Source organism: Vulpes vulpes, chromosome 8 (genome assembly GCF_048418805.1).
Source record: "Vulpes vulpes isolate BD-2025 chromosome 8, VulVul3, whole genome shotgun sequence".
In the NCBI taxonomy this organism is placed as follows: Eukaryota; Metazoa; Chordata; class Mammalia; order Carnivora; family Canidae; genus Vulpes; species Vulpes vulpes.
Genome location: NC_132787.1, coordinates 86,931,136 through 86,956,850, shown reverse-complemented (window position 1 = coordinate 86,956,850; position 25,715 = coordinate 86,931,136). Strand labels below are relative to the sequence as shown.

General features: G+C 46.9%; 1 protein-coding gene across 1 annotated transcript; it reads right to left on the bottom strand.

The window, feature by feature from the left end:
* Positions 1 to 24,445, bottom strand: CAPN14 (calpain 14). Its single transcript, XM_026015984.2, has 21 exons — positions 24,221 to 24,445; positions 22,858 to 22,927; positions 21,925 to 22,043; positions 21,652 to 21,788; positions 20,997 to 21,171; positions 20,351 to 20,413; positions 18,043 to 18,128; positions 16,737 to 16,811; positions 15,494 to 15,657; positions 14,410 to 14,573; positions 13,902 to 13,910; positions 12,324 to 12,529; positions 11,338 to 11,374; positions 10,790 to 10,846; positions 9,425 to 9,482; positions 6,727 to 6,791; positions 5,559 to 5,627; positions 4,841 to 4,919; positions 4,111 to 4,227; positions 3,701 to 3,756; positions 1 to 1,389 (listed from the first exon to the last, which is right to left on the bottom strand). Exons 1-21 carry the CDS (start codon positions 24,443 to 24,445, stop codon positions 1,363 to 1,365), a joined length of 2,058 nt encoding a protein of 685 aa, XP_025871769.2. The 3' UTR covers positions 1 to 1,362.
* Between the last annotated feature and the right edge of the window lie 1,270 nt (positions 24,446 to 25,715).

Sequence of the window (25,715 nt, the reverse complement as noted above, 5' to 3'; positions counted from 1 at the left end):
TTCATGGGACCGAAGCAATAGCTATTTAATTCAAACAAATATTTACAATCGCAGAATCTAAAGACAATGATACTGACAAATAGACATAAAGATCTTGGCTATAACATATAATCATCATTTTAAAATCCACAATACTTCATGTACCTGGAACTTTATGGAAAACCATTTTACATTTTGTCATTTGGAATCAATAAAGTTTTTTCTAAGTAAAATACTTTTCTACTTCCTTGTGCCATGCTTAGAAAGCTTTTGCTCCTTCTACAGTGCCCATTTATTGGACTATCAGGTTTCCTTTTGTTCTGTCTATGGACATCTTTTTATCCTATCATTCAGATTCCTCCTTTTAGTCTTTTATTCGCTTGGAAACCAGACAGTCATGTTTATTAGAACAGCTTGGAAATCAAGAATAAACAGAATTTTAACAAATGGCTCTGAGTTGTGAACCTATGAGTAGAATGTAGGGTTTGGGGAAGTGGCCTTTATTCTGGTTTTCTTCCAGATTCTGGGTTGGGGAGGGATGCTATGAAAGCAAGGCAGCATGGTAGTTCAAAAAAATCAGAGATACCAACCACCACTGATATAGCATGGATTTGTTGTTCTTCAAAGTAGGCACACAGAGGCTTTGGTGACTGATTTTAAATGCATCTGATAGTCCATAGGTCAAGTAAACAAATGGGTCCCTGTTACATGCAGGAGCTCTTGGAGAAATCAGGTGTTAAATCCATTGGTTCCTGCCCCAATTTTGACCATCTGGAGATATTGTAGCAGAAAACCATCCAGTGATCTCAAATGCCAGAGTCAGCTCAACCCACCTAGACTCTGCCTATCCTCTCATTTTCTGTGTTCTTGAAAGTTCAGTGTAGCCCCACTCCACCTCCACACAGTTGAAATTTAGCCTATGCCTACACCAATTTCTAGATGCTGGTTCAGTTGTTTAAGGACATATTAGTCCCTCTTCAGATCTTGAAACCTAGACTGTTACCCTAAATGGGATAACATTTGGCTAAGGTCATTTAAATTGGACAGCCATGGAAGCGATATTGTTGAAGATTGTGGCACCAACTCTGGAGTCAGATTGCTTAGGCCACATCAGGTAACATATCTGCTTGTGGAAAGGTTGCAGCCTGAGAATGACAGTTGGTCTTTACAAGTCCAAGACAATCTTTGCTAACTCCTTTCCCTATTTGCACACTCCCTATCCAAAGGGATATCTTCAGAAAAGTAATCTTCCCAGCGGAGAAGATGATGACCGGAGATGTGGTCCTGAAGAACAGTAACTGGGTTGAGTGTGGATTGGTCTCAGCCAAAAGCTACCTTTGAGGCATATGCAGAGTCTTCATTGAAAGCAGACAGGGCTCCTTCTCAGGAGTACAGAGTCATCATCAGCCACTGGACATAATGGGGAAGCAAATTATGGTCAGTTCAGGTCCACTTCTGACATTCAGCTAAGGGTGCTTTATTTTTCAGTCACCAGACCTGGGAGCCTGACATAGGACTTGGGACCTCCTCCCCCTCATTCTTGGGAAGCCATGGAGACAGAACAGTAATGGATGGTTTAGCCAGAGGGACCACACCATCTGGTAGTAAGTATAAATCAACCTGAAATATAATCAACATTGACTCCTAATGGTGCCGGTGAATGATGATACCCAAGATACAGGCTGATTCTATATTCAATTCTCAGTGCAATTTTCTGCCATGAATTCAATTTGGCATGCTCATGACAGTGGTGTGCAGGTGTGTGGACCAACTGGGTAGCAGAAATCCATTAAAGCATATTCTACATGTTTACATTTATGGGCCTATTTGTCTGACAGCTTTATGTGGGTGTGATGAACAATCCCCCCCACCCCGACTCACATAGAGGAGACCTCTAGAGAAAACACTCCCCAGGCTAATTATATCATAATGCTGCTGATGGTGATGATGGTGATGAAGATGACAATGGTGGAGTTACCAATGGTGTCAGAGAAAACCAGCATGAAATTCCAACAAGTTGGCTGTCACTCCCTATAGACCTCCTTGGATGGCCCTGAGGATCTCCTTCTCGTGGAGCCAGAGATGATCAGAACTGAAGAGGATCTTAATGACCACCTAGCTCCCAGCTCACTCACATGTGGGGACACTGAGGCCCAGACATATTGAAGTTGATTTGCCTAGGGTCCTACAGCTAGTTACAAGCAGTGCTGTGGCTTCATCCTGGGTCTCAGTCCAGTTCTCGTCCCATGATGGCACATTGCACTGCTGGAGTCTGCTCAGACTGTGGGCTGCCTTGTTTCAATTGCATGTTTATGTTGTCCTGCTCTCCCAGCTCTGAGCCTGATCAGGACAGAAGCTTGGGGATTTGAAATGGAGGTGGAATCAGAAGATTCTAACCATTGCCCCTCCAGCTGAATCCCACCTTTACATTCAAATATGACTGTGATTGAGGTGAGACACATGCTGAGGGTCCCAGTATCTTGGAAAGATAGTACATAAAATGGACATTTGAGATCAAGGAAGAAACCTTACCTGTTATGAGGCCCTTCTAAAACAGCCCAAAGAGAGGATGTGTTTTTACAAAGAAATAGCAGATGATTTAACTCCAAACTCTAATGTCTTTGAAGTAAGCACTACCTAGTGCCATATCTGACACATAATAGGTGCTTAGTAAACCCATGTGGTTTGAATGATCAGGGAAGGCCATCAGTGTCAGGCACGGATTTGTCTTGTCAGCACATCACCTCATTCACTCAACAAACATTTGTCAGGCTCCTACTACATGCAAAGCACCGTACGAAGTTTAAGAGGCTACCCAGACAAGCTCAGAATCCCGGCCCATAAGGGAAAGGCTAAGCCAGCTCCTGAGATAGATCTGATCCTGATCTTTTCAGACTCCATGTAAGCCAGTTTTTTCATCCTTTCTACTCTAGCCAGGACCATACATACTGTTCCCTCTAGCCTGAGCCTTTCCTATTCTCCACTCTGCCTCTCTGGCTCCCTTTGATCCTCAAGCTTTCAACTTTGATGTCACCTCCTCCAGAAAGACCTCTGTGAAATGCTCCACTATTACCATCTGTGCTGGAGTTCGTTGCTGGCCTGGGTTCTTCACCCTCTCTGTGACCATGCCCTCTGCAAGTGACTTTGATGTGCCTCTCATGACAGAAGACAAGGTTATTTCCCCAAGTGTTGGAAGTGGGCTCAGCCATGTGACTTGCTTTAGACAACAGAATGAGTTCTAGGACACAATGTGCCTGATCTCGGAGACCCTGCATGTATAAGCTCGCTCCCCTGCATGTCTGTCATTGTCCCGAGGCAGCGAGATCAGCCTGACCAGAGCTTCCAATGAAAGTACTCCAGCAAAGCCCCCCTGTTCACCCACCAATCACAAACCAGCCAGCTGAGGCCCTCTGACTCCCAGACATGTAACTGGGGAACTCAGTTAGTGATGAAGTTGGATGGACTTGTCCCATGGCATAATTCCACTCACAGTCATTGGGTCCACTGAGTCGGCGTCTAGGCCCCTTGCACATGTGCCCAGCACAGAGTGCGTGCTCAGTAAAGAGTGCTTGAATGAATAGATGGGTGCAATGAATGCAGGACTACATCCCCAACTCAGTAGAATGAAAACCCCAGAACCCTGCTCCTTCACAAGAGCCTGACCTGCTGTGGCCACCTCTGCCTAAGATGATGTGAGTCCACCCCAAGGAGAAAGGCTTACCTCTGGCTTCTGAAGGTATATACCTTTGCCATCTTGGGTTAAGTTCTGGAAGGCATCTGTGAAAACACAGGAGAAAGGAACACAGTTAATGTGGGTGGAGATATTACGAACTAGTTCCTCCCATCTGTCCCCTCACCTGGGAACTCAGTTTCAGCCTATGTGCAGCCACATGTGGCACACCTACAAGGGTAAATGAGCTGCCTCAGACCTTTGCCTTTGGGACAGCTGTGGCATACATGAGTTTGGGGCAATGCAGGTTTCTCAGACACAGAGCCAGGGGACCTCATAGCTCCTGGCCTGGTGTTTCTGCGCTGGCAGCTGTCCTCCCTCCTGCTTGAAGTGGGGATGGGTGGGCAATCCATGAGGAGTGCAGAGGAAGTCTTGGCCCTTACTTCTTCCCACCAGCTCACCCTCCATGTTCTCTGCACGCAGCATCAAGTGGACGAAGCTGACAAAGTCTATCTGGAGGTTGGGGCCACCGTAGCGGATCAGCATCAGCTGGCAGACGTCATCACTGAGCATGATTCCTGCATCAAGCACAGACTCGCCATGGGTGCTGGGGACCTCATGCCCCCCCCCCCATCTGAGGCCCCTTCAATTGTCCCTCCCCTTCCAGGACCTGAATCCTGAGAACATGGAGGTTTTATTTTGTGTGGTTCATTATTAATTGGTTAATTGTTTAGTCCATTAACTTTATCTCCATCTTGACTTCCCATTCCTGCCCCCTTGGGCCACCAGGATGAGGATCTTTTTATTAAGTGGGATTCTGTCCTTCAAGGCAGGAGGTAGTCTGCCCAAGAGTGGTCAAGAACATCCACTTTGGAGCCTGATAGTCCCAGGTTCAAGCTCCAGACAAGTTACCTAACCTCCCTGAGCTTTGACTTCTTCCTCTGTAAAGTCGGGATTATCACACTGCATGGATGATTAAATGAGAGCGTGGATGCCCCAACGCTCATTAATGTTAGCTGTGACCATAGTGATAGGGATAATAAATGTTTCCATTATTTGCAGATCCACATCTCCGGGCCTCTGGACTCCAAAGCAACTTTGAGCATTAGGATTACTTCAGAAGTCGCACACCGCCTCCCCTCCCACCCTGGTGAGCGTGTGCCCTGAGGCACCTGCTCAGCCTGCACCTACCTGCATCCCTCATGGCAGCCTGCAACTGGGTCCTGTTCAGATACCCCGACTGGTTATGGTCGTGCTTGTGGAAAACCTCCTGTGAAGAGCCCACACCAAAGGCTCAATTTCCAAGCACTGCCGGAGAGCCCACCATGCTCCAACATCCATGCTGCAGCAGACCAGTGGCTAGCATGAGACTCCACCAGCAGGGCCTGCTGCCCAGGTCAAGAACAGGCAGGGGGGCTGGGATCCCGAGGAATGGAGTAGTTTTTTATCATGCGGATGGACAGTCTGGGTATAGCTAAATGTTCTTGACTTAGGCACATTCTCCAAACCTTGAAGGGCTTCCAACTTTCGGACCCAGGAGACAAGGGGGATAGTAATGAGTAATAACTGGAAAAATAGGAAGAAGCCAATTGATGCAGGACTTTCAGTGCCATGAGAAGTTTAGACTTTATCTGAAGACCATGGGGAGTCTCAAGAAGCTTTCAGTAAGGAAGCAGTGTGATCAGACGTGCATTTTAGAAATTCAGGAAACTGTTGCAATGGGCGCTCTGAGTTTAGGAGAGAGAGAGAGAGAGAGAGAGAGAGTAGGGGGGCCCACTGAAGGAGGGTAGAGCAGACTGGGTGAACACCGGGGTACACAGGGCTGAAAGGGGAGTGGTACCTAATGCAGCTTCACAGAACTACCATCTCTGCTCCTGCCCTAGGAGGTGTGGGTAAGGCTTGTTCTTACCTGACAGAGCATAAGCTGCTTCCACAGGTCCCTGAACTCCTGGATGCTCACGGTACCGGACGCATTAAGCTGATAGAGTGTTAAGGTCAAAGCCACTGGGGAGTTGCATTCCCATACTAGTTGGGTCTAGTACCAAGTCACGTGCTTTACTTACGTTACTTCATTTTTACCTCATAGGTGAGGTAGGTATTTACTCCCCCACCCCCACCCCCTGTAATGGATGATAAAATGGGGCTGGTATGATTCTGTTGAAATTCATCCTGCCAGTAATAAGGTTGGGAATTCCTCCAATGCCTGCACACCTGACCACTACCCCACACTGTCCTCTGCAACGTTTCTGCAAAGACTGCTTTTATATTTGCAACCCGCACCCCCCAACTATCCATTCTTTGTGCCTCTCTAGATGCATAATTAAACTGTGATAAAATCATCCACTTAGAAAGGCAGAAGGTTTGCTAGAAACCTCACAAGACTGAGAGCCAGGAAAGCATAGTCTGTAGCATGCCACTGAACTCCCTGAACTCTGATCTCCTGATCCGTAGATGGGAACAGCCACTGCCCCATCACCAAATGGAAACCTCGGAACCCTGAGCCTCCTGTAGCAGCTTCTTGTTACCCAGAGAATTGCCCCCAACCACCATCCCACAGCCGCCTCATCCTCACTGTCAGCAAATAAGATTCTTGCTATTCATAGCTAATATTGAAGACTTCTTCGATGACAGCACTAAGCACTTTGCACGCGTTACCCTATTTGTATTCTCACACAGATACTACAGAGTAGCTTCTATTTTTATTTTTTAAAGATTTTATTTATTTATTCATGAGACACACACACACACAGAGAGAGAGAGAGAGGCAGAGACACAGGCAGAGGGAGAAGCAGGCTCCATGCAGGGAGCCCGACGTGGGACTCGATCCCTGGACTCCAGGATCACGCCCTGGGCCAAAGGCAGCGCTAAACCGCTGAGCCACCTGGGCTGCCCCAGAGTAGCTTTTAATAGCATCTCCATGCTGCACACGAGGGCCCGAAGGCACAATGAGACTACCTGACTTGCCTGAGATCACACGACTAGGAAGCACTAGGGTTGGGACTCAAACCAGGCAGCCTGGCTCAGATGAAGCTCTCCACCAGCAGCAGGGGCATCCTGCCACAAACCTGAAAAGATACGTCCAGCAGGGCCAGGATTCCCTGGCAGGCATCCAGGCTGAAGCGAGGTTGGGCACTCCCCAGACCTGCAGGGAGATGACAGAGTGTGCATCGGGGGCTGGCCCTAGGATGGCATAGCCTTTTTTTGAATAGGAAAAGGCCGTGCTGTCTAGGCCACCTGTAGGTTCTAAAGACCATCATATATGGAGGGTAGCAGAGAATAAGAACAAGAGGGCAGTGGAGAGAGAGAAGGCTCAGTGGTGGTTCCTATACTCAAGGAACACTGTAAAACCCTGCAGAGTCCCCCCAGTTACAGCCTGCCTCTGCTTCTACGGGGGTCAGATGAGCATGGCCCTGTGTTCCTAGGACATAGGAATGTCACAGAGGCATGGACTACAAATCTGAAAGAGATCTAAGAGATCAATTTGTTCAAGTTCCACCTGAATTGGAGGATCCTATCCTCAGATGTTTGGTGGAAGGTCTCTCAGTTTTGGGTGTTCGCTTTTTCACATGGATGGATAGCTCCAGTCAGGAGCAATTTATGTTAATTGCAAAATTTGCAAAATTCAGTCCCTAGTCCCTAGTCCTAGCTCTGCCTCCAAAAAGCCTAAACAGGCATATGTCTGCTCTTCAACGTCTCCCCTCCATTCTAAATGTGGCTTCTAAACAGTCTTCGCCTCCTTCTAGGCCCTATGCTTTGCCATGTTCTCTCTAAATGTGGTACCAAGACCAGAATGGACTCCTTCAGATGCAGTTTCATGAAGCTGAGTACGATGGGGCTGCGACTTCCCCAAATTTCCAGCAGTATTTCCCAAATTACATTCCAATGATGACGTTCTGTAGAGAAAGTGTTTTGAGTTCAAACATACTTGAAATATTGTATATTTATAGAAACTTTTCTCCATTTACCATGCATCTTAGCATATAGTAGGTACTGAGGATCCAACATTGAAATTTTGTTTTTGTTTAATGCAGAATTTCCCGAGTGCAATTGACCACAGAATCTAACCCCTTTTATTTCATGGAACACTTCCTAATACTACGTCTGATACTTCTCGGAAAGTAGTTTCAAAAATACAAATCTAAATGTTTCCATTAAATATAGCCTGAATTTAGATTAGCTTATTTAGTAGCAACTTGAAACTGTGAGCTTGTGTTAAGCTCCAGGTCAACTAAATTAACCAGATATCTTTCACATAAACTGCCACAAAAATGAGATCTCTTCTGCAAGGAACTTACGCAATCAGTTTTTAAAAAACAATGAAATGGCAGTTTTTAATTATCATTCTGACTTTATTTCATCTTTTTGGTTTGGGCACAGCTTGTTGTGAGCATTCTGAATTTCAATTCTGCTATCTATTTTATTAATGATTCCTTCCAGCTTTGTGCCATCTGCAGATCTGATAAGTCTACCTCCCATATCTTCTGAGTCATTGATAAAAGCTGAGAAAGTAAAGGGGACCAAGGGGAGAGACCAGGGCCTCTCATCATACTGATAGATTCTCATCCATGACATAGAATTATCCCTCTGGTTTTATATTTATATAACTCTTAGGAATGGTAATCAGACTTGTGAATATATCTCATATTACTACTTTCCAACCCATATGCCATCATTTACCATCAGATACTTTACCAAGTATTTTGCCCAGAACCTCAGTAGTTCTCTGATCTGTCAATCCAAAAATTCTCTCCTTGGACCAAATGAAAGCAATTTGTCCACACATTCTTTGGAATGCCATTTTGCATACTTGTGATCAAAACCGTTTACAAACCGTAAATGTGTTCGAGCTATCCCTTCTAGATGATTTCCCTTGAATTCATTTTCTAGGGTGTGGGGGGACTTCTTAGATTCCATAATTTCTAGAATCTCTCCTTTTGGCTCTTTTATGATACCCAAACTTGACTTTGAGGAACCATCTGGAAATTATTTCAAGCCCTGAGTTATACAGTACCCTGGACTATAATTTGTTTGTGTTTGAAGTGTTGGCTTCACACAAAGGAGAAGCAATCACATATCTTAGGTGTCAAAGACCCTCTAATCGTTTGGTTTACTTTCTTCATTTTGAAATTCATTCTCCTCCTTGGAGAAATCATATTCTTCCCACTTGAGATATACATATAAAATTTTTTCCACAGACTTTGAGCTCTCCTAATAATTCATCTCAGGCTTAATATGAAGGTATCCACATTAGCCATTTGTAGCCTTCTCAGGGGATGTGCTCCCCTCTTTCAAATTTGTGTAGGTTGGTCAATTTAGATACAAGTTCATTAGAAAGCTCCTAGTGGGCTAGTCAATACATATATTGTATATAAATACATTTATATGCCAGGCTGGGTACAATTCTTCCACATGAAATTTATATGCCAAGAAAGAAGTACTTGGATATTCTTCTCAAACTAGCAAAACATTAGAAATCCTTATTTTCATAGTCCTATATCTCTACACACCCAAACTAAGCAAAGCAAAGGAAATAAAACAAAACCCAAAAAACAAACACCAAAACAAACAAAAAAACAAACAAAACAAAAAACAACACCTATTTCCCAAGCTGTATAAATTTCTCTACTACTTCCTCAGACCACATGATCTACCCTGGTGCAATACACATCCCCTTAGGGGACCCTCATGCAACAATTCACAAGGGAAAGAGAGCAGACCCAGAGTTCAAAAAAGCTATGTCCCCAGAGTCCTATAAGATAACTCTAAAATACTCACTTGACCAGGTCATGTGGTTCAGGATCTTCTGCAGCTGCATTGCATTTATTTCTGGATACTGACGTGGGAGCAGAGTGGCAGGAGAAAATTATCATTACCAAAGGCTCATTAGATGCAGAGGGGCTGCGGGAGAAGAGGGCTAGGGAGTCATTCCTATACCTGCTCAGCACGCTACTTATGCTACTTCTGGGCAGAGTAAGTAACCCTGGGTGTCAAGTCCAGAGAACCCCAGTGGGGCAAGACTCGTAGGAAGCAGTCTAATAATGATGTTTTTCAAATTGCGTTTTATCAAGATGCTTTAGGAGTTCAGCAATTTGGTTTGAATTTTATTCATAATATGCTATCTTCAGCCAAGCCTCCAAATTTTAATTTTAGAGTTTATCAGAAGCAACCCTTTATATTAACATTTAACTTTAAAAAAAATAAATGAAATGTCAGTATCATCAGTGTGAGCTTATAAAACAGTTACACGTTCATAATACATCATTTTAATCTGTTTTATATGTATTAGAGTGATTCTCAGTGAGATTCCATTTGATGAAAGGACTATAACAGAAAATGTTTGGAAACCCCTGGTATGGAGAAAAACTTTTTATGAACAGCACGTGTAAGACTCTGACTATCCTCTCTGGCTACAGTAGGCAAAATGCCAAGAGCGAATATGAGAGAAGATCGGGGGTGGGGGGGGGGAGGGCAGGCATGTTGTGAATTAAATCTAGTGTTACTAACACAAGGAGCTCATGCTCTTCCAGTTTTGATGACATCACTAAGCTGTTAGATCCCAGATTTCTAGCGTACTTCTTGTCCTATTCCTCAGTGGATTTAGCGTCCTGCAGATTAGGGACAGAGTGGCTTCCAGAGTCCTGCACTCATGCCACTGGTCTCCTGATCTGGGTCAGCGCAAGGAAAGACCTCAAGGGGACAGGTGTGTAGCCCCAGACCCTCCTCCTCCCTAATGCCCTCTTACCAGCCCTATCTCTTCTCTAGGAGACCACCCAAGGGGTCTTTCTCCTTGGGCTCCCCGAGATCCCTAGGGCTCGTCATTACCACGCTCTTGACACTGCCAACACTGCTTCCTAACTCTATAGTCCATTTTCTCAGGGATTAAAGATCAAAGCTGCTTCTCCTACAACTAATCAATGTCACTTCCAAGATCAGATACTCATTTTGCAGGAGTTTTCCGGAGAAGATCCACTTCTACTTACTTGTCTAAAAACTTGAGGACTTGAATAGAAAGTGGCAGTTTGGGGAACAGTAGTCTCACATCACACTTTGTACCCAGGGCAGGCAAAGACAAACACATCCCCCGTGGGATTCTATGCTCCTGCTTTGCCCCCTGCTCGCCACCACACCTGGCCAACTTACCTTCTCAAAGAGTTTCGTGAAGAATTCATCCTGCCCTGCATTTTGGTCCACTATTTCCTAGAGGAACAGACACATGGCAAGACTTTGTCATTCTCCTGGATAACTGGACGTTCATGCACACAGGCCCCAGAAATCCATAAGTTGGACCTTGAGCATGCTCTTAAGTTTTCTACCACGGCATTCACACATCCTTTGCTTCTCCAGTTCTCACTGCTTTTGGGGAAGTAGCAAAAACAGTGAAACAGTGAAAACAAAGAAACAGGTGTTTCTTTTAAGGTAGAAAGGAACAGAAGCGAGTCAATGTATAACTCATGTACCTAGAGTCTGGACCCTCCATGCCCTCCATGACCCAGAAAGGCAGTTCTCCTGGTGCAAAAGGAGCAGAAACCAGGCTCTTAGGGCACATAGATAACGTAGTATGGGTGCCATAGAGTGGGGTCCTCAGGATCTGCGGACTTCTTCCCCCAACATGTGAATGTGAGGGGAGAAGCCCACCACTCAGGCTTTGGAAACAGTCCCAGCACATGCACTTCCACCTGCCTACGTACCTTAGAGAAGACAGCACTGGTGTGGCAGCCAATTTCACTGAGGGAAAACAAAAGGCAGGATTACTTCTTGGGAGCATTTTGGCCAAAATTCTCCCTTCCTGGGGAATGTATCTTCCGAGTTCCCTAGCTGATGTGCCATGTGGGCTTGCCCAGCTCTCACACCTTCCCCCCTACTTCTCCTTGGAGTTGACAATCCAGCCACATGGCCCAGCACAAGTGGATCCCCCACATGTCCCGGTGCTGTTGCCCATCTTGATGCCTTTGCTCACACTGAGCCCTGTGCCGGGCCCACGGTTTACCATCCCCACCCACACCGAACTACTCCTACTCATATATATGACTCAGCACTGACAGGCAGTGAGGCTTGAGGTCGAGTCAAACCACCTGGAGCCAAACCATGAAATAAAAAAGAAAGAGAACTGGATTCTAAGCGTCGAAGGGCTGTTGTGTCAAAACAATTATAGGCAGAAGAAGTTGGGCTGGGACATGTGTCTCTTGATTCCCTCGCACACAGTTATGGCATCTGATTCACCTGCTCATTGATGACAGCCTCCCCTCATGTGAACAACCCCTATGCATCTCCTAGAAGTGAACACCTCCTCAAAGCCACCCCTGTTCCCCCCAGGACCATGAGAGGTTGGCTCAGATGCTCCTCCTTGTTCTGCTAACCCTAGATAAATGCTTGCACTCGACACAGTGTAGCATAAACCACTGCTCATACATCCCTGTCCTTTCTAAGCCTCAAGCTTCTGGAGGGTAGGGGCCAGGCTTGTTCTAGCTTTTTCTCTTGAATGCCTAGCAGGTTATTTCTTAATAGAGTGTGGAGGGAAAGGGGAAGGATGCTCTCCATGCAGGAGCTCCCCGCTCTCCTTACCCCTCTCCTGTGTTGGCCACAGAGACCCCATCCTCTGCCATTTCCACCTCCTCCTCCCTACCCCCCCTGGCCCGAGTGGACCCCAACCTCCAGGGGAATCCCGTGCCCTTACTGAAGGATGTGCTTCCTGGAGAAGACTCTCAGGACAAACTCTGACTCCTGGCCAGCCTCAGAGGTGCAGGGCACAATGAGGTACGTCCCTGGCTCCAGATGCAGCTCCCGACTCACTTCTTTCTCTGTGAGAAATGCTTCAGGCCAACTTATGGGGGCATTCTTCCAGAAGAACTCAGGAGGCAGTCTCTTCTGGTCACCATAGTACTGTGGGTGGAGGACGGAAGAGCCCTAGTTAAAATAGCTACATACAGATAAATTGGGCATCCTACATCATCTCAGTGAAGGGAAAGGGAACTGGACAAAAATCTCAGAAGATCTGAATCAGGCTCTGGCTCTGACATTGCCTGGGCATGTATTTTTTGTTTTATCTCATATTCTCTCTCTCTCTTTTATTTTCTTTGTCTCTCTTCTTTCTCCCTCCTTTATTCCCCTCTCTTTCCTTCTTGCTGCCTCTCCTCTTTGCTCTCCCTCAAGGATTGTGGAGGGAGAGGAGGACCATGTACTGGATCTTCACTCCAGTTTATGTACAGATAACAAAGACATTACTCATTCACATAAAAATATTTATATCATAGGCTCCACTCAAGACTAAGGAAACAACATGTATCTTCTGACGACGCATGCTTTCTTTTATCAGACAGTGAGACCTAGAGAACCATCTTGTTGCCATCTTTGCCCTAGCTACTAGGAATCTCAGAACTAAATTATAATTAGCCATATTAGCTGTCCTACGTTTAGTGTTCCTGGTAGACTCAACTGCTTACCTTATCCAAATGTGACTTTTTTCTTGCCTTTTATATTTTTAACTGACTTATAGCTTTGTTCTGTTTACAATTTTACTGTGGGCTGACCCAAATTCTATTTAGAAACATGCATGATATAAATAACTTAAAAAATTTATAGGCTACTTTAGGAACCCTCAGTGTTTCTACAGGAGGAAAAAAAAAAACAACAAAACTGACCCAAGATACCCAATGCAGAAATGGTTTCTTTTACAGAAAACCTTTTACTCCATTCAGTCTAATCTGAGAAAATGAAGTTTTCCGCTCTTGTTTACGATGGGAAACAAAGTAATAGCTGCCACCTTGCAGAGGCTGAGTTATCTCTAAGCTTCTCAAGTGCTCCCTCTAGGCTGCCACTGCACATGAGATCCACACTTGTTCTTGTCCTCTGCTTGTTTCTGTCCCATTTTCCCAGTCTTTGTCCCTTGTCCCCAAGGAGGCGGGCTGCATGGTCTCCTCATATCTCATATGCTACAAATCTGTCTTATTATGGGCTTCACGTCTCAGGCAAGATGATGATTTACTGTTCTACCTATACTGTGATGGTCTTCAATATCACCACTAGTATTTATACAGGGATTTAATCAATTCTAGAATGTATTGGTTCTACACCAGGCTCAGAGACCTCCCTGTAGAGGCAGAAGGATTTCTCAAGGTCCTTAGGTAAAAAGAATGGCAGGTGCTCATCACTTCAGCACTGTTGCCAGACGTCCCCACAGCCCCTTACATAAGGCTGCTACGGTCAAGCTGACATCACTCCAAACCAGGGCCAGCTGCTCAAGTGTGACACTTACTTTGCTCAGCTGAAAAACAGAAAAAAAAAGAAGCATCATTGGGCAGGGAAGGCAACTCTTCCAGAAGCACAAACTAACAGAGGCCACCCAGGGGCCCCCTTCTCTCCCATAAGACTTGCTGTTCTAGTCAGTGACATTTTCATCCATCATCAGGAATTCTGGAAAAGGGTGAGGGAAGGCAACCTTGACTTTTTGGGAGAGGGAAAGAACACAGGTATTGATTGTACAAACTGTGTGCCAGGCACAAAGAGAAGCATTGGTACACAACATTTTTCTAATCTACCCTTTGCATAAATATCAGTGTCCCCACTTTACAGAAGAAGCTGATGCTCAAGTGTTAACAGGTGACATGCTCTAGATCGCATATTCCTAAGAGACAGAGCCATGGTCTGCACCCAGGTCCATGTATAGACAGAGGCAGATGGTGAAGAAGACAGGGAACAGGAAGGAAGGATGACCAGGGCAAGGAGATGCCCTATGAGGCCATGGGCCATAGAGGCCCACTTACTCGAAAGAGGTAGAAGCCGATGGCAAGGTGAGGCTTGCAGTTGCGATGCCTATGCCTGGGCTTCTGCAGCAGGGACACCAGCACGTTGCAGGACATCAGGAACCTCGTGCTCTCCTGAGGGTTCCAGACAGACAGCAGAAACTGCGGGTTCTTCCAGAATGTGTCTGGAGCAGAGCACAGTAAGGTGAGCCAGGCCCCTGCCTCCCCTAGCATTGCACCTGCCCAGGGATTCCCACCCAGAGGTCCATCTGCACAGAGTGGGGTCTTCAGCCTCCCTGTATCCCCCTCCCACCCCACCTCTTCCACCCCAAGCTCTAAGCTCTATAGACACACAGACCAAGAGTTATTCTCATGACTATAGCCTCTTTGCGTAGCACAGTTCCTCTCATAGACTTTGTGCCCCATAAACATTGACTGCCTGAGGAAGCGACTATATTAACTATCTGAGGAGAACAGGTCTATGATCCCAGGCAGATTTGCATTTGAACAGAGACCAAGCCTTAGCTTAAGGGCAGCTTCAGCCTTTGGGGAGACCTCTGTTGCAAGAGGGAGAAGCCAGAGCCCAGGGCACCTGGCCCACTGGGATCATACCCCATGGATCTTTCCTTCCAAAGAGATGGCTCAGCATCTCCTTTGTGGAGAAAGGGACACAGTGACCAAATCTCTCTCCTTTGAGAATTCAGACACGTTTGTCTCCTGTAACTGGTGAGCTGGGAATCCTTGATTTTGTTTCACCACCAACCTCCAGGGAAGGAGGGCCTGATACATATGATAAAATTACTATTTTGATCCTGCCTTAAAGGGGTGGTTATTTCAGCAAAGAGATGGCTTTGTCCTAAAACCAAAGATTGAACCCACCCTTCTATGATCCATGGGTGCCAGTGGCCTCTCGGCGCTGAGTAGGACACAATCCAGGGCCAGAGCGTGCAGCTAAGTCAGCAAAGTCCCCGAAGCCTCAGCCAGATGGCCTGGGCAGGGCACAGGCCCCACCACTCTCCACAGTGGCTCTGCCTGCATCTTCACCCTTGCCTGGCAAACCTGCCACTGAAACCCCAAGAGCCCCAGCTCCTGTGCACATGCTTACCTCGGGGCAACTTCATCTGGCCACCAGCTGTGCTTCCCTTCTTCCATTTCCCCTCCCGCGTGGTACATGCCCACTTCTGGCCCACCTCCTGACTCAGCAGGCCTGGGGTTAGCTTACAGATGACCAGAAGCATGAAATGTGCTTGAAAGTCCTTCAGTGTCATCCTGTGGAGAGGAAATGGGATAACAGTATGATGTCTACTCATCAGGACCAAAGCAGGAGCTGGAACCAAGCAACCCTAGCAGCCCCACCCCCATGACCTCGCCCTTCTGTGCAGCTGAGCTGGCCTTGGACATAGAAGAGCAGAGCTGGCTAGGTCAGTGTGAGAGTGCAGCGGGAGAGGTGAGCCATCAAGAAACCACCCTCCAGCCCCAGCCTATAGCTGGAAGCAGCCTCCTGCAACATGTGAGTGGGGGGGGGAAATGTTCTTGTTTCGCTGATCGCAGTGATAAAGCTGAACTGAGACGTTCATAGCTAGCCAATTGAGATATAAATGTTCAATAATAATTGCGTAAGTCAGTTCTCAACTGTTAATTGATAAAAATCTTAGTCCCCTACTCACTAACTTTGTGACCCAAGGCATGCTATCTGAACTGGCTGATGCTCAGTTTGCTTATCTGTAAAGTGGAAATTAATAGTATTTTCAGGGCTCTTGAGTTCAGTGACCACTTCCAAGGAGAAAGGGGTCACAGTAGTCTAGAAAGAGTACAAAATGGGGGAAGGGAGGCCCATGGGAACAAGGGTGGAAGTTAATAGTAAGAGCAAAAAGTGAAGGGAAAGGGGAGCAGATGGGGCTTGCATAAGACCCAGAAACAGCATCAGCTCAGTGCATCTTTGGGCTTTTCATAAAAGGGGATAAGTGACTTTGGGGGGGTGGGAGTCATGCCATGATGCTCTTAGGTAGCTTATAGTTTATAGCACATTCTTTCCTCATCTCCTTTGTAGGACAGGAAAGACAAAACCTTGGGATTGAGTGTACTGGGTGATACAAGAGACAGAACAGAAGTCATAGAGAAGGAGGTGGCCACCCTGGCTTTTGCTTTGAGTGTCCACTGAGCACCATGCCAGCTGTCACTACTCTCATCATAGAGACTGTGACTGTTTGCAGGGGCTGTGAGCCCCTATCAGGTCTTCTTGATCTCTGCACAAGAGGTGCCTGACATACGTGTGGCCAGTAAATATTTGTAGGCTAGGTGTCCAAATGTAAGCCAGGGCATTTGTCCCGAGTCCCCAAGTCAAATACCAGAATTCTCCATCATCACTTTTTCTCAGCAATAGAATCTTCTCCTTGGGGCTCAGTAGCTCCCATGTACTTGAGCTGAAAACAGAAAAGGGTACTTCTGTAGGGAATGAGGATCATGGAAGACTTGGGAGATATACTCCAGTAAATGCTCGATGGTATATTATTTATCTCATCTTCATGCTGCTTGGCAGACTAATAATCTCACATCCTGTCTTCTAAAAATAACATATCACATTAACCCAAGCTCTGGGCCAGGCCCCTCACATACTTTATCTCATGTAAGGCTAACAACAAGTTTACAAGGTAGGAATTTCTATTGCCGTTTTAGAGATTGGGAAATAGAAGTTAAAAGAGATTAAGTTACTTTCCCAAAGTCACAAGGTTATGAAATGTCTGAGCACATTTGAACCTACATCAGTACTACGTATTTTCAGAGTTCATCATTTTGAACTTCTATGTTTGACCATGAAGGAGTAAGGGTTTCCTACATCACTTCTCCACCATAAATAACTAAAAATGGGACAAAATATGTTTTTAAAGACCACTGTTTTCAGACTTTGACAGTAGATAGCACAGGGTTATGACCCTAAGAGTGGGGGAAAAAAATGAGGTGAGCCCTAATGTCGCTCAGATTCCAGCCTGAAACTAAGTCCCCGGAGGGTGACACGGGAATCACATTCTGATCTGGACAGAATGCCCAGGGGTCACAACACGGAGCCAGAAGGATGGGGCCAATCCAGATCTGTCTAAAATGACAGATGAGACCAATGACTCATCTCTGACTCAATGAGACCAAAAGCACACAAAACTGTGCCTGGGAAAGAACATTGGATTAGACTCCAAAGACCTTAAGTAATTCATTTACTAAGAATCAGTTTTTACATCAGTAAAATGGGGATGAAACTCCCCACCTTATAAGAACACTGTTCAGAGGATTGGAGATAATAAATATTCAAAGTGCTTGAAGGAAATATGCCAGACTGCACACAAGGGACATCGCAGCACATTTAAAGTCAAGGTAATTTTTAGTTTTAAATAAATAAGGGCAGGAAAAAATTCAAAGTGCTTAGCACAGTGCTGGCAAGCTCTCAATAAACATTAGCTCAATTATTATAATGAATGAGAAAACCATCTATATGTCATTAAGCGTCTCATAAATGTGAGTGATTGACCTTCACAATCCGAATGCTCTCCCAATTCAGCTGGAGACCAAAGAACACTTTTGAATTTGTGTGCAGATGGCAGCCTCGTTTGCAGGCTTGCCCTGCCCCATCCTCACCCCTGCCAGCCCGTCTCCCATGTTCACCTGTCACTCCAGTCTCCTTTCCATTCCACTTTGCCCCAGGGGTTCCGCAGCTTGACTAGATATTCTGGTCCATGTTTGCAGGTCACCTGCACAAAACGAGAAGCAATTTAGGTGTCTGGGCTGAGTGCCAAATGCAAATGTTGCAGATATCTGGGTGAGATCCTTCCCTGCCAGATGAGACCTTGAAGTGGAAGACCAAAGGCCCTGAGCATGGGGAGAAGAGAAAGTGGCTTTGTCTTTTATGAGCTTCTGAGATCTAGAGCAAGTTCTTTACCTGTCTGGGTCTTTTTCCTCATCTGTAATGCAAGGCTTATAGCCACATCTGCTATAATGCATTGAATGGTGGCCCCCGAAAGATAGATCTACCCAAAATCTGTCAGTGTGATTTTATCTATTTATTTATTTTTAAAGATTTATTCCAAAAAAAAAAAAAGATTTATTCCAGTGAGAGAGAGAGAGAGAGAGAGCACACAGTAGGGAGGGGCAGAGGGAGAGTAAGAGAGAAATACAAGCAGATTCCCTGCTGAGTGCAGAGCTCTTCTCGGGGCATGATCCCAGGACCTGGATCATGACCTGAGTTAAAACCAAGCATCAGACATTTAACTGACGGCACCACCCAGGCACCCCAGTGTAATCCTATTTATTAAAAGGGTCTTTGCAGATAAAATAAAATTAAGGAACTTGAGATGCAATCATCCTGGAGGGGCACCTGGGTGGCTCAGTTGGTTAAGCATCTGCCTTCAGCTCAGGTCATGATCTCAGGGTCCTGGAATTGAGCTTGAAGCCCAGCTTGCTGCTCAGTGAGGAGCCTGCTTCTCCCTCTCCCTCTGCCGCCGCCCCCCCCCCCCCCCACTTATGCTCTTTCTCTCTCAAATAAATAAATAAATAAAATGTTTAAAAAGAAGAAAAGAAATAACCCTGGATTACAGTGGGTCTTAAATCCAGTGACAAGAGAAGGGAAAGGAAGAGGGGAAGACACAGAGGAAGAGGCCATGCAGAGATGGAGGAAGAAATTGGAGCTCCGTTTCCCAAGCTAAGGAATGCAGGGAGCCACCGTTAAGCTAGAAGAGGCCAGGAAGGATCCTCTTTAGAGCCTGCAAAGTCTTGATTTCAGACTTCTGGCCCCCAGAACTGTGAAAGAATACATTTACATGGTCTCAAGTCCCCCAATTTGTAGTAATTTGTTATGGCAGCCCTAGGACGCTAATATACCCCCTGACAGGGCTGTTGTGAGGATTGGGTTACCAGTCGTGAAGCAGTTGGAACACTGCTTAGGACATTGTCAATGCTAAATTTTGCTGTGTTAAATAAATATAAAACAAAATACAGACCTAAACATATCACTCTAAAGATTAATAAAATTGAAGGTTTGTTACGAAATAAGAGGATGGATGAAAAGTTCTTGGCACACACACAGACATGACCAGTGCAGATCCAGGAGGAAGAAGATGATAGGCGGGAGCTGAGTTCAAGAAATTTGAAAGAATAAAAGGGATTTGGAGGATGCGGGGACATCGAAGGCTCTTTAAGATGGAACCTGCCGATTTCTCACCCGAATGCTTTTCCTGCAGCCCCCTTCCCCAGAAGCACCCCTCTCCCTTAGATAAATCTCCTGACCTTTCCAGGGCCAGCTCAATGCCACCTCCTCTACAAAGTCTTTCCTGATTTTCCCCAACCCAACCAGTCAAATGTCTTCTCTCCTACCTCCGAGCCCCTAAAGCCTTTCATGTACTCTTTCTTCCCTCCACTTTCTACTTTGCTTCCGTACCATTTTTACGCATGGTTTGTCTCCATTCCTGACTGTGACCTCTGTGTAGGCAGGGTCCCTGTCTGACATCTTTCCCTCCATGCTTAGCACAGCTCGGAAGGTGAATAGCCATGGAAGGAACCTGGGAGGCTGATGAAAAGGAGTGTGTGAGAAGAGAAAGAAGCGGGAATTGGGGCAGGAAGCCCCAGACATGCAGGTCATCAGTGGCAGCCCAGAGCAAAGGGGGTCTCTAGGAGAGGGCTGTGAGGCCCAGCAGGGCTGGATGGCTGATTGGCAGGGCTGCTCTCAGGCAAGGGGGGCTGGGAGGGTGCCCTGCAGGTGCCCCTGGCTGAACTCCCCCCCCCCACATCTCCAGAACACAGGTGCACACGTTCAGGGAACCCACCACCTGCTTTGGTGGTAAAACCAAAGATCGTAAAACCCTCCACGAATGTGCCCCCTAGACTGGGAACAGATAATGATGCTCACTGAAGCCTAGGTGAGAAGCCCAGGGAGAGAGGGGGGAGCCCAAAGGGAAACAGAGAGGCTGGTTCCACCCACCTTTCTGATTCCTGTGAGGGTGTAGGCATGGCCGCCCACCAGCCCGTTCTCCAGCACCCTCTCCTTCTGTGGAGACAAGAGAGCTCCTCTCAGCCTGCTGCTGCCTACGGCTGCTTTGGGGGTCATGGGGACCTGTGTGGCTGGAGCAAGGGCTTATGCAGAGGGCTGGGACAGACCCACGCTGTGTCCTCCCAGTGGCCAAGGCTCTTCAGCACCCGTAGTCTCGCTGGAGCCTCTACGTCAGGGGGCCATTCTGCAGTGATTCCTGTCCCATTGTACAGAGGACAGCCTCAGAGCAGCTAAACCATCACACAGGGTGCCATGGTGGTCGCTCACAGAGGCAGCACTCAATCCAGGGCTCCCTACTCTATCTAGCTCCCGTGCTTGGTCGTTACTAAATCAGGCACTAAAGACCAGTTGTGCTAGTAGAGCACTTTGCACCTGATTGACGCTTAGGCACTGTTAGCACCTGTGTCCGCATACCATCTGCATTCTAGTGCAGCTTCGCCCGCCCCGAGGGCTCAACTTGGCTGCTCTGGTTTGAACATGAGGACTCTAAAAGCAAGAGCTGGATGGGGGTCTTGGGACTGGTGGGCGAAGGGGATAGAAGCAAGAGAGGACATGCTGCTAGTGTGTCCAGCCGCACCCCTGAGTGGGTCTGGCAGCCAATGAGGGTTCTGTTGCAGGTAGCTCGGGTTAGGATGTCCCAGAGGTTGCCAGAGGCTTCTGCTGGAATGATGGTCATGGTCACTCCTCCAGTGAAGTCCACAAGTGCTTCAGACACCTGTCCACGGTGCAAGTCTTCATAGGAGCCAGAGAGTCTGCCCAGGGAAGGAGTAAACATGGTAGTAGAAGGGAAGGGGAATTTATACTGTAGCCTGGAATGGTCCACATGAGTCTAGTGAACCGCCTCCTTTGCTCTTCTCTGGGCATGTGCCTGCTACCCCTTCCTTCCATCCCAGGGGCAAAGGGGAAAATGTATACCCTGAGTTCCTATTCTTGTTAAAAACCTCCACCCATTAGGGGAAGGCAAAATTCCCAAACGCTTGTTCAGATGGGATAAACCCTACACAAGTGACTCTGGATACACCACTTCCATATTCACTGAGTCATGCCTCAGTGTCTCACATCATAAAATTTACCTATCTCCTCTTGCACTCTCCCAACCTTGATGAGAGGGAGACAGAAAGACAGAGGGAGGAGAAAGGGTGGGAAGGGAAGGGAAGCAAGGGGAGGGGAAGGGAGAGGACGGGAGGGAACAGAATGGAATGGAATGGAAAAGACAAAAAGATTTGTCTTACTTAGCATAGGCCTTTTCCAGAAGAGCTCCCCAGAACAAATTCTTGTAGATAGAAGAGACAAAGACCAGCTGGCCAGCTGCATTCACAGGAAGTCGGTCATCTATCACCACAGGAACCCACTTCCCAAAGTGCCAGAACTGGAAGGAGAAGGTACCCACTGGTGAGTGAAGATTGCCATGGAAGATGGTCAGTCCAGGAGGTAAAAACATCACTCTTCTAAGAACCCTCTTACCTTTGGCTTCCTCCAGGCATGGGCACCAGGAGGTTACTCACCCAGAACTGGAAAATGCCAGCATACTTCTCAGTGAAATTCTGATTCAGGGGAACGACCCGGCTCAGGATGTCCTGGTGCAAAGTCAGAGCTTGCAAAGCAGCCAAGAACCAGCAGTCACCTAAGCCAGAGAGCACAGAGTGTCTGCGTGGACACTTACTTACTGCACATCCAGGCAAATTCTACAGGTGTCTGCAGGGATCTATTGAAGACTTATTATGCCTCGTCCCAATTGCTTCCCTCTCTGGGCTTGTAGCCTAGTTTAGTAGAAGGGAAAGATATACTGGGGGAAAAAAGACAGTGAGTAAGCAGAAGGTGGGCAGGAGCATTGGCTGGAATCTCAACTTGCCACCAAGAATTGAGCCACATTCCTGGACCACCTTTTAGCTTCCTGAATGCCACATCCTCAGGAACAAACACAACCTAAATCTTCTAAAGTCCTGCCTCTGTAACTGTAACTTTATGTTCTTCTGGAAAAGCCTCAATACTTCTGGGCTCTATTTCCATGTCTGTGAAACAGGTATCACTACATTTGTGCCTTCCCTTGTGGCCAAGGGTTTTTCTATCCCCTGAAAAGAAAGTTGGGGATGAGGATAGAATTGCTTGAACTCTACCTGGGCATCTAGTGAATTCTGTGCCAAAAAGGACTCATCGTGGGGACTAGAGCAGAATGAGCACATCCTCCCAAGACAACTTAGACCTGTAAACTGGTAATAAGAATTATCCCAGGGCAAGCTTTGGCATTCCCATGCATCCCCAGAAGACCAGTTGTTATTATTTTCCTGGCAAAAGACACAGCACTTCAAGGTGGAGCTCAGGGTGGCCATCTCTCCCACTGGGATCTCTCAATTCCCCCCTTTACAACCCCACTCTGCCTTGGCTGGGCCTGGCTTGAAGCTGCCAGGCCTGCGTCTCCAAGGGCTGTACAGACTTACCTACCACTCCCTGGCACAGGTCCAGCCTTTTGGCATTAGGAGAATAGAACTGAGGATTGCTGTGCAGCTCCTGTGGGGATAGATAGAACTGTCCTAACCAAGAAGAAGCTCCTTGAGCTACAGTGACCATGGTTTCCCATACCCCAAGATCACACTTATGGGGACATAGATTTAGAATATATGTAAAAAAAAAAAAAAAAAAAAAAAAAAAAGAATAGAATATATGTGAAATTGGGGCTATTCCAGAGAGTCTGGCATACGGATTCAGCCCGTCTCATTTCCCATTGCTTCTGGCAGCCCATGTCAGCCGGAGTCCTGGAGGACTCTGTGTGGATACTGAGGTATAACACTTGTGTCCAAAATGCCTCTCCTTAGAGTTTCTGTTAAAATGGAAGTATGCCTCTTAGGGGATGTTTACATTTTTCCTAGAGATCTTCCCACTCTCCTTATTCTACTCCTACATCTCCCTCCCATCCTGCCCCCCAACATAATGGCATCTTTGTATTTCTGTTTCCATGCTGAGATGTGGGTGAGGCAGCCATGGGAGCTAAAGCAGATAGTCCCTGCTCTGCCCCCTGCATTAAGACCCTCAGGTTCTTCAGCCAAGGTCAGGTGTGTGATAGACTCTGTGTCAGCGGTTCCCACATTTTCTGGGAAAAGAAGGATCTTGGAGGCTCTCTAGTTTAGGAGGCCCACTCGGGAATTTTGCACACATAAGGGACTTAGTCTGGGACCGTACACTTTGGTGAGAAGGTTGAACAGGGCCCAGAAGGGCAGGGGATCTGCAGCCCAGGCTGAGGACTCCACTTCATTCCCTAGCCATGTTTGGGAAATCTATTGTGTAAATCAAGTTGCGCGGGGGCTGGACTTTGAACACATTAAGTTGTCTTTTAAAGGAACTGTCAAAGCACTTTAGAAAGTGAATAACGTTGTTGTAAGGTGCTTAATAACTTCTTAATTTATGTGTTCCGTGGGCCTGATTTGGGGGTTGGGAGTGAAGATATGTGAGAATGTGCCTCTCTGGCCGGTAACATCGATGGCAGCTCAGGATACCTTGCCATCTTGAATGAGGCCCAACAGTACTTCAGCTGCAGCTGCCCCCCCTCCCTATTTCTGGGTAGAGGCTGAGGAAGAGCCACATCTCAGGCCCTCTCAGCACCAACCCTGTTTTATCCATCTTGAAAATGGGAATGTGGGCACTCGCCCATTCCCCTCGTGTGGGGACCAACGTCAGTAAGACATGGCATTTGGAACACCATCTCAAGGAAAGTCTGGGTTGACCTGTGTGTGTGTGTGTGTGTGTGTGTGTGTGTGCGAGTGTGTGTGTGCGAGTGTGTTGTAGGGAAGCACCCTCTTCCCTTACCGGAGGCCTCTTCCACTGCAGGTCTGGCGGCAGCTTCCGCAATAGAGGCCCACTGCCCACGGAGTGCAGGCTGGCTGGGAAGCTGTCATCTTCAAAGAGGCGGCCTTCCATCAGGCACACTTCCCTCAGGGCATTGTAGTCCTGCCTGGGGAGCTGTGAGGAGCCCCCCAATGAGTTCTTCCGCCCCAGCTTCCATCTGGCTCGGAAAGGTAGCCACAGAGACATGGCCGAGTGTAGATACAGACCCCAGGGGTCTTCCTGGTTGGTCTCTGTTGCCTGGAATGGAGAACCCATGTTCAGTTTACTCACTGCCTGTTGACAGCATGCCATTCCCCTGGAGAGGAGGAGGAGGAGGAGGAGGAGGAGGAGGAGGAGGAGGAGGAGGATAGAGAGGTGAGGTAGACTACAGCACCTGGTCTGATTCTCATCCTAGGGAGTGAAGGTCTTTGAGCACTTGTTCCGGTGGGGGCTCTGGGCTCCCCCAGCCCAGACCTGAGGAAAAGGAGGGATCTCTCCAGGCTCAGGGCTGGGACCTGGGGCTCTGACGATACCAATGTCACAGGGACATTGCTGCTTGGGGGTGGGGCAGGGAGGAGAGCAACAGGAAGTTGAAGCTCAGGTCATAGGGCTTGAGGGTCCCTGTGTCAGACAAGGAAGGAGCCTCAGCTGCCCCTTCTATCCTGCCTGGCAGGGCCCACCTGCTGTCACCCCCAAGCTCATTCATGTCCTTCCTCCTGCTCTAATGTCCTCCTCTGTCTTCCTTGCAAAACCATGTCTCTTGCTTTCCTCCTTCTACATATTCTTCAAATTAACTCCTACCTTAAAGACATTTTTGGTAATGTAAAAAAAAAAAAATCACATACATATTATGGTGAATACTGACAGTTGCCTGGATCTACCCATTCCTTCCTTTGCCTTATTAATAGGATTCTAGTTTTAAACTCTTGATTTCCCAGAGCTACTTGCAGGACAGGTTGGCCACCAATATACAGCAGGCCAGTGAGATGAAGGTGGCAGTCTCCCAGGTAGGGCTCTTAGAAAAGCTGTGACTTTCCCAAATTTCCTAGTTGGTACTACTTTTGACTTCCTCCCATTCCCATTCCTGGAAAGTAGAAGTAACACCTTGAGAGGGACCACTAGGAAAAAGCCATATGCTAGAAGGAGTCTGGATCTTTATGACTTCCTTGAACAAATGGTCCAGCCTTGGTGGCCTGCCTCTAGACTTATTACATGAGAAGAATAAACCATCTGCTTACTTAAGCTTTGGTAATGACCAGACTCTGCAGTGCTCTCCATGTTAGCCAGTGTTATGTGTTTCTGTTGCATGCAATCATAGCATTCTCAAGTGATACTCAATAGCCTGTAAAATTTTACATACACTTGTGAGAGATCAATTGATCCTTCTTTGAAGCTTGTCAACAAGCTTCACATTAAGAGCTCTGCCGGCCAAGTGGACTCCACCAAACCCAAAATTTTAGCATATTTTTATATCTCC

Bases quoted from the DNA above. Each gene is read 5' to 3' on its own strand.
- CAPN14 (XM_026015984.2), bottom strand. From the start codon at position 24,445: ATGTCTCTGTGGCTACCTTTCCGAGCCAGATGGAAGCTGGGGCGGAAG. The intron at 11,375-12,323 runs GTAAGGGCACGG...GTTTTCCCTCAG, and splicing joins TCCAGGAAGCACATCCTTCA to TGAAATTGGCTGCCACACCA. The intron at 4,920-5,558 runs GTAAGAACAAGC...GGCTCTTCACAG, and splicing joins AGCAGCTTATGCTCTGTCAG to GAGGTTTTCCACAAGCACGA.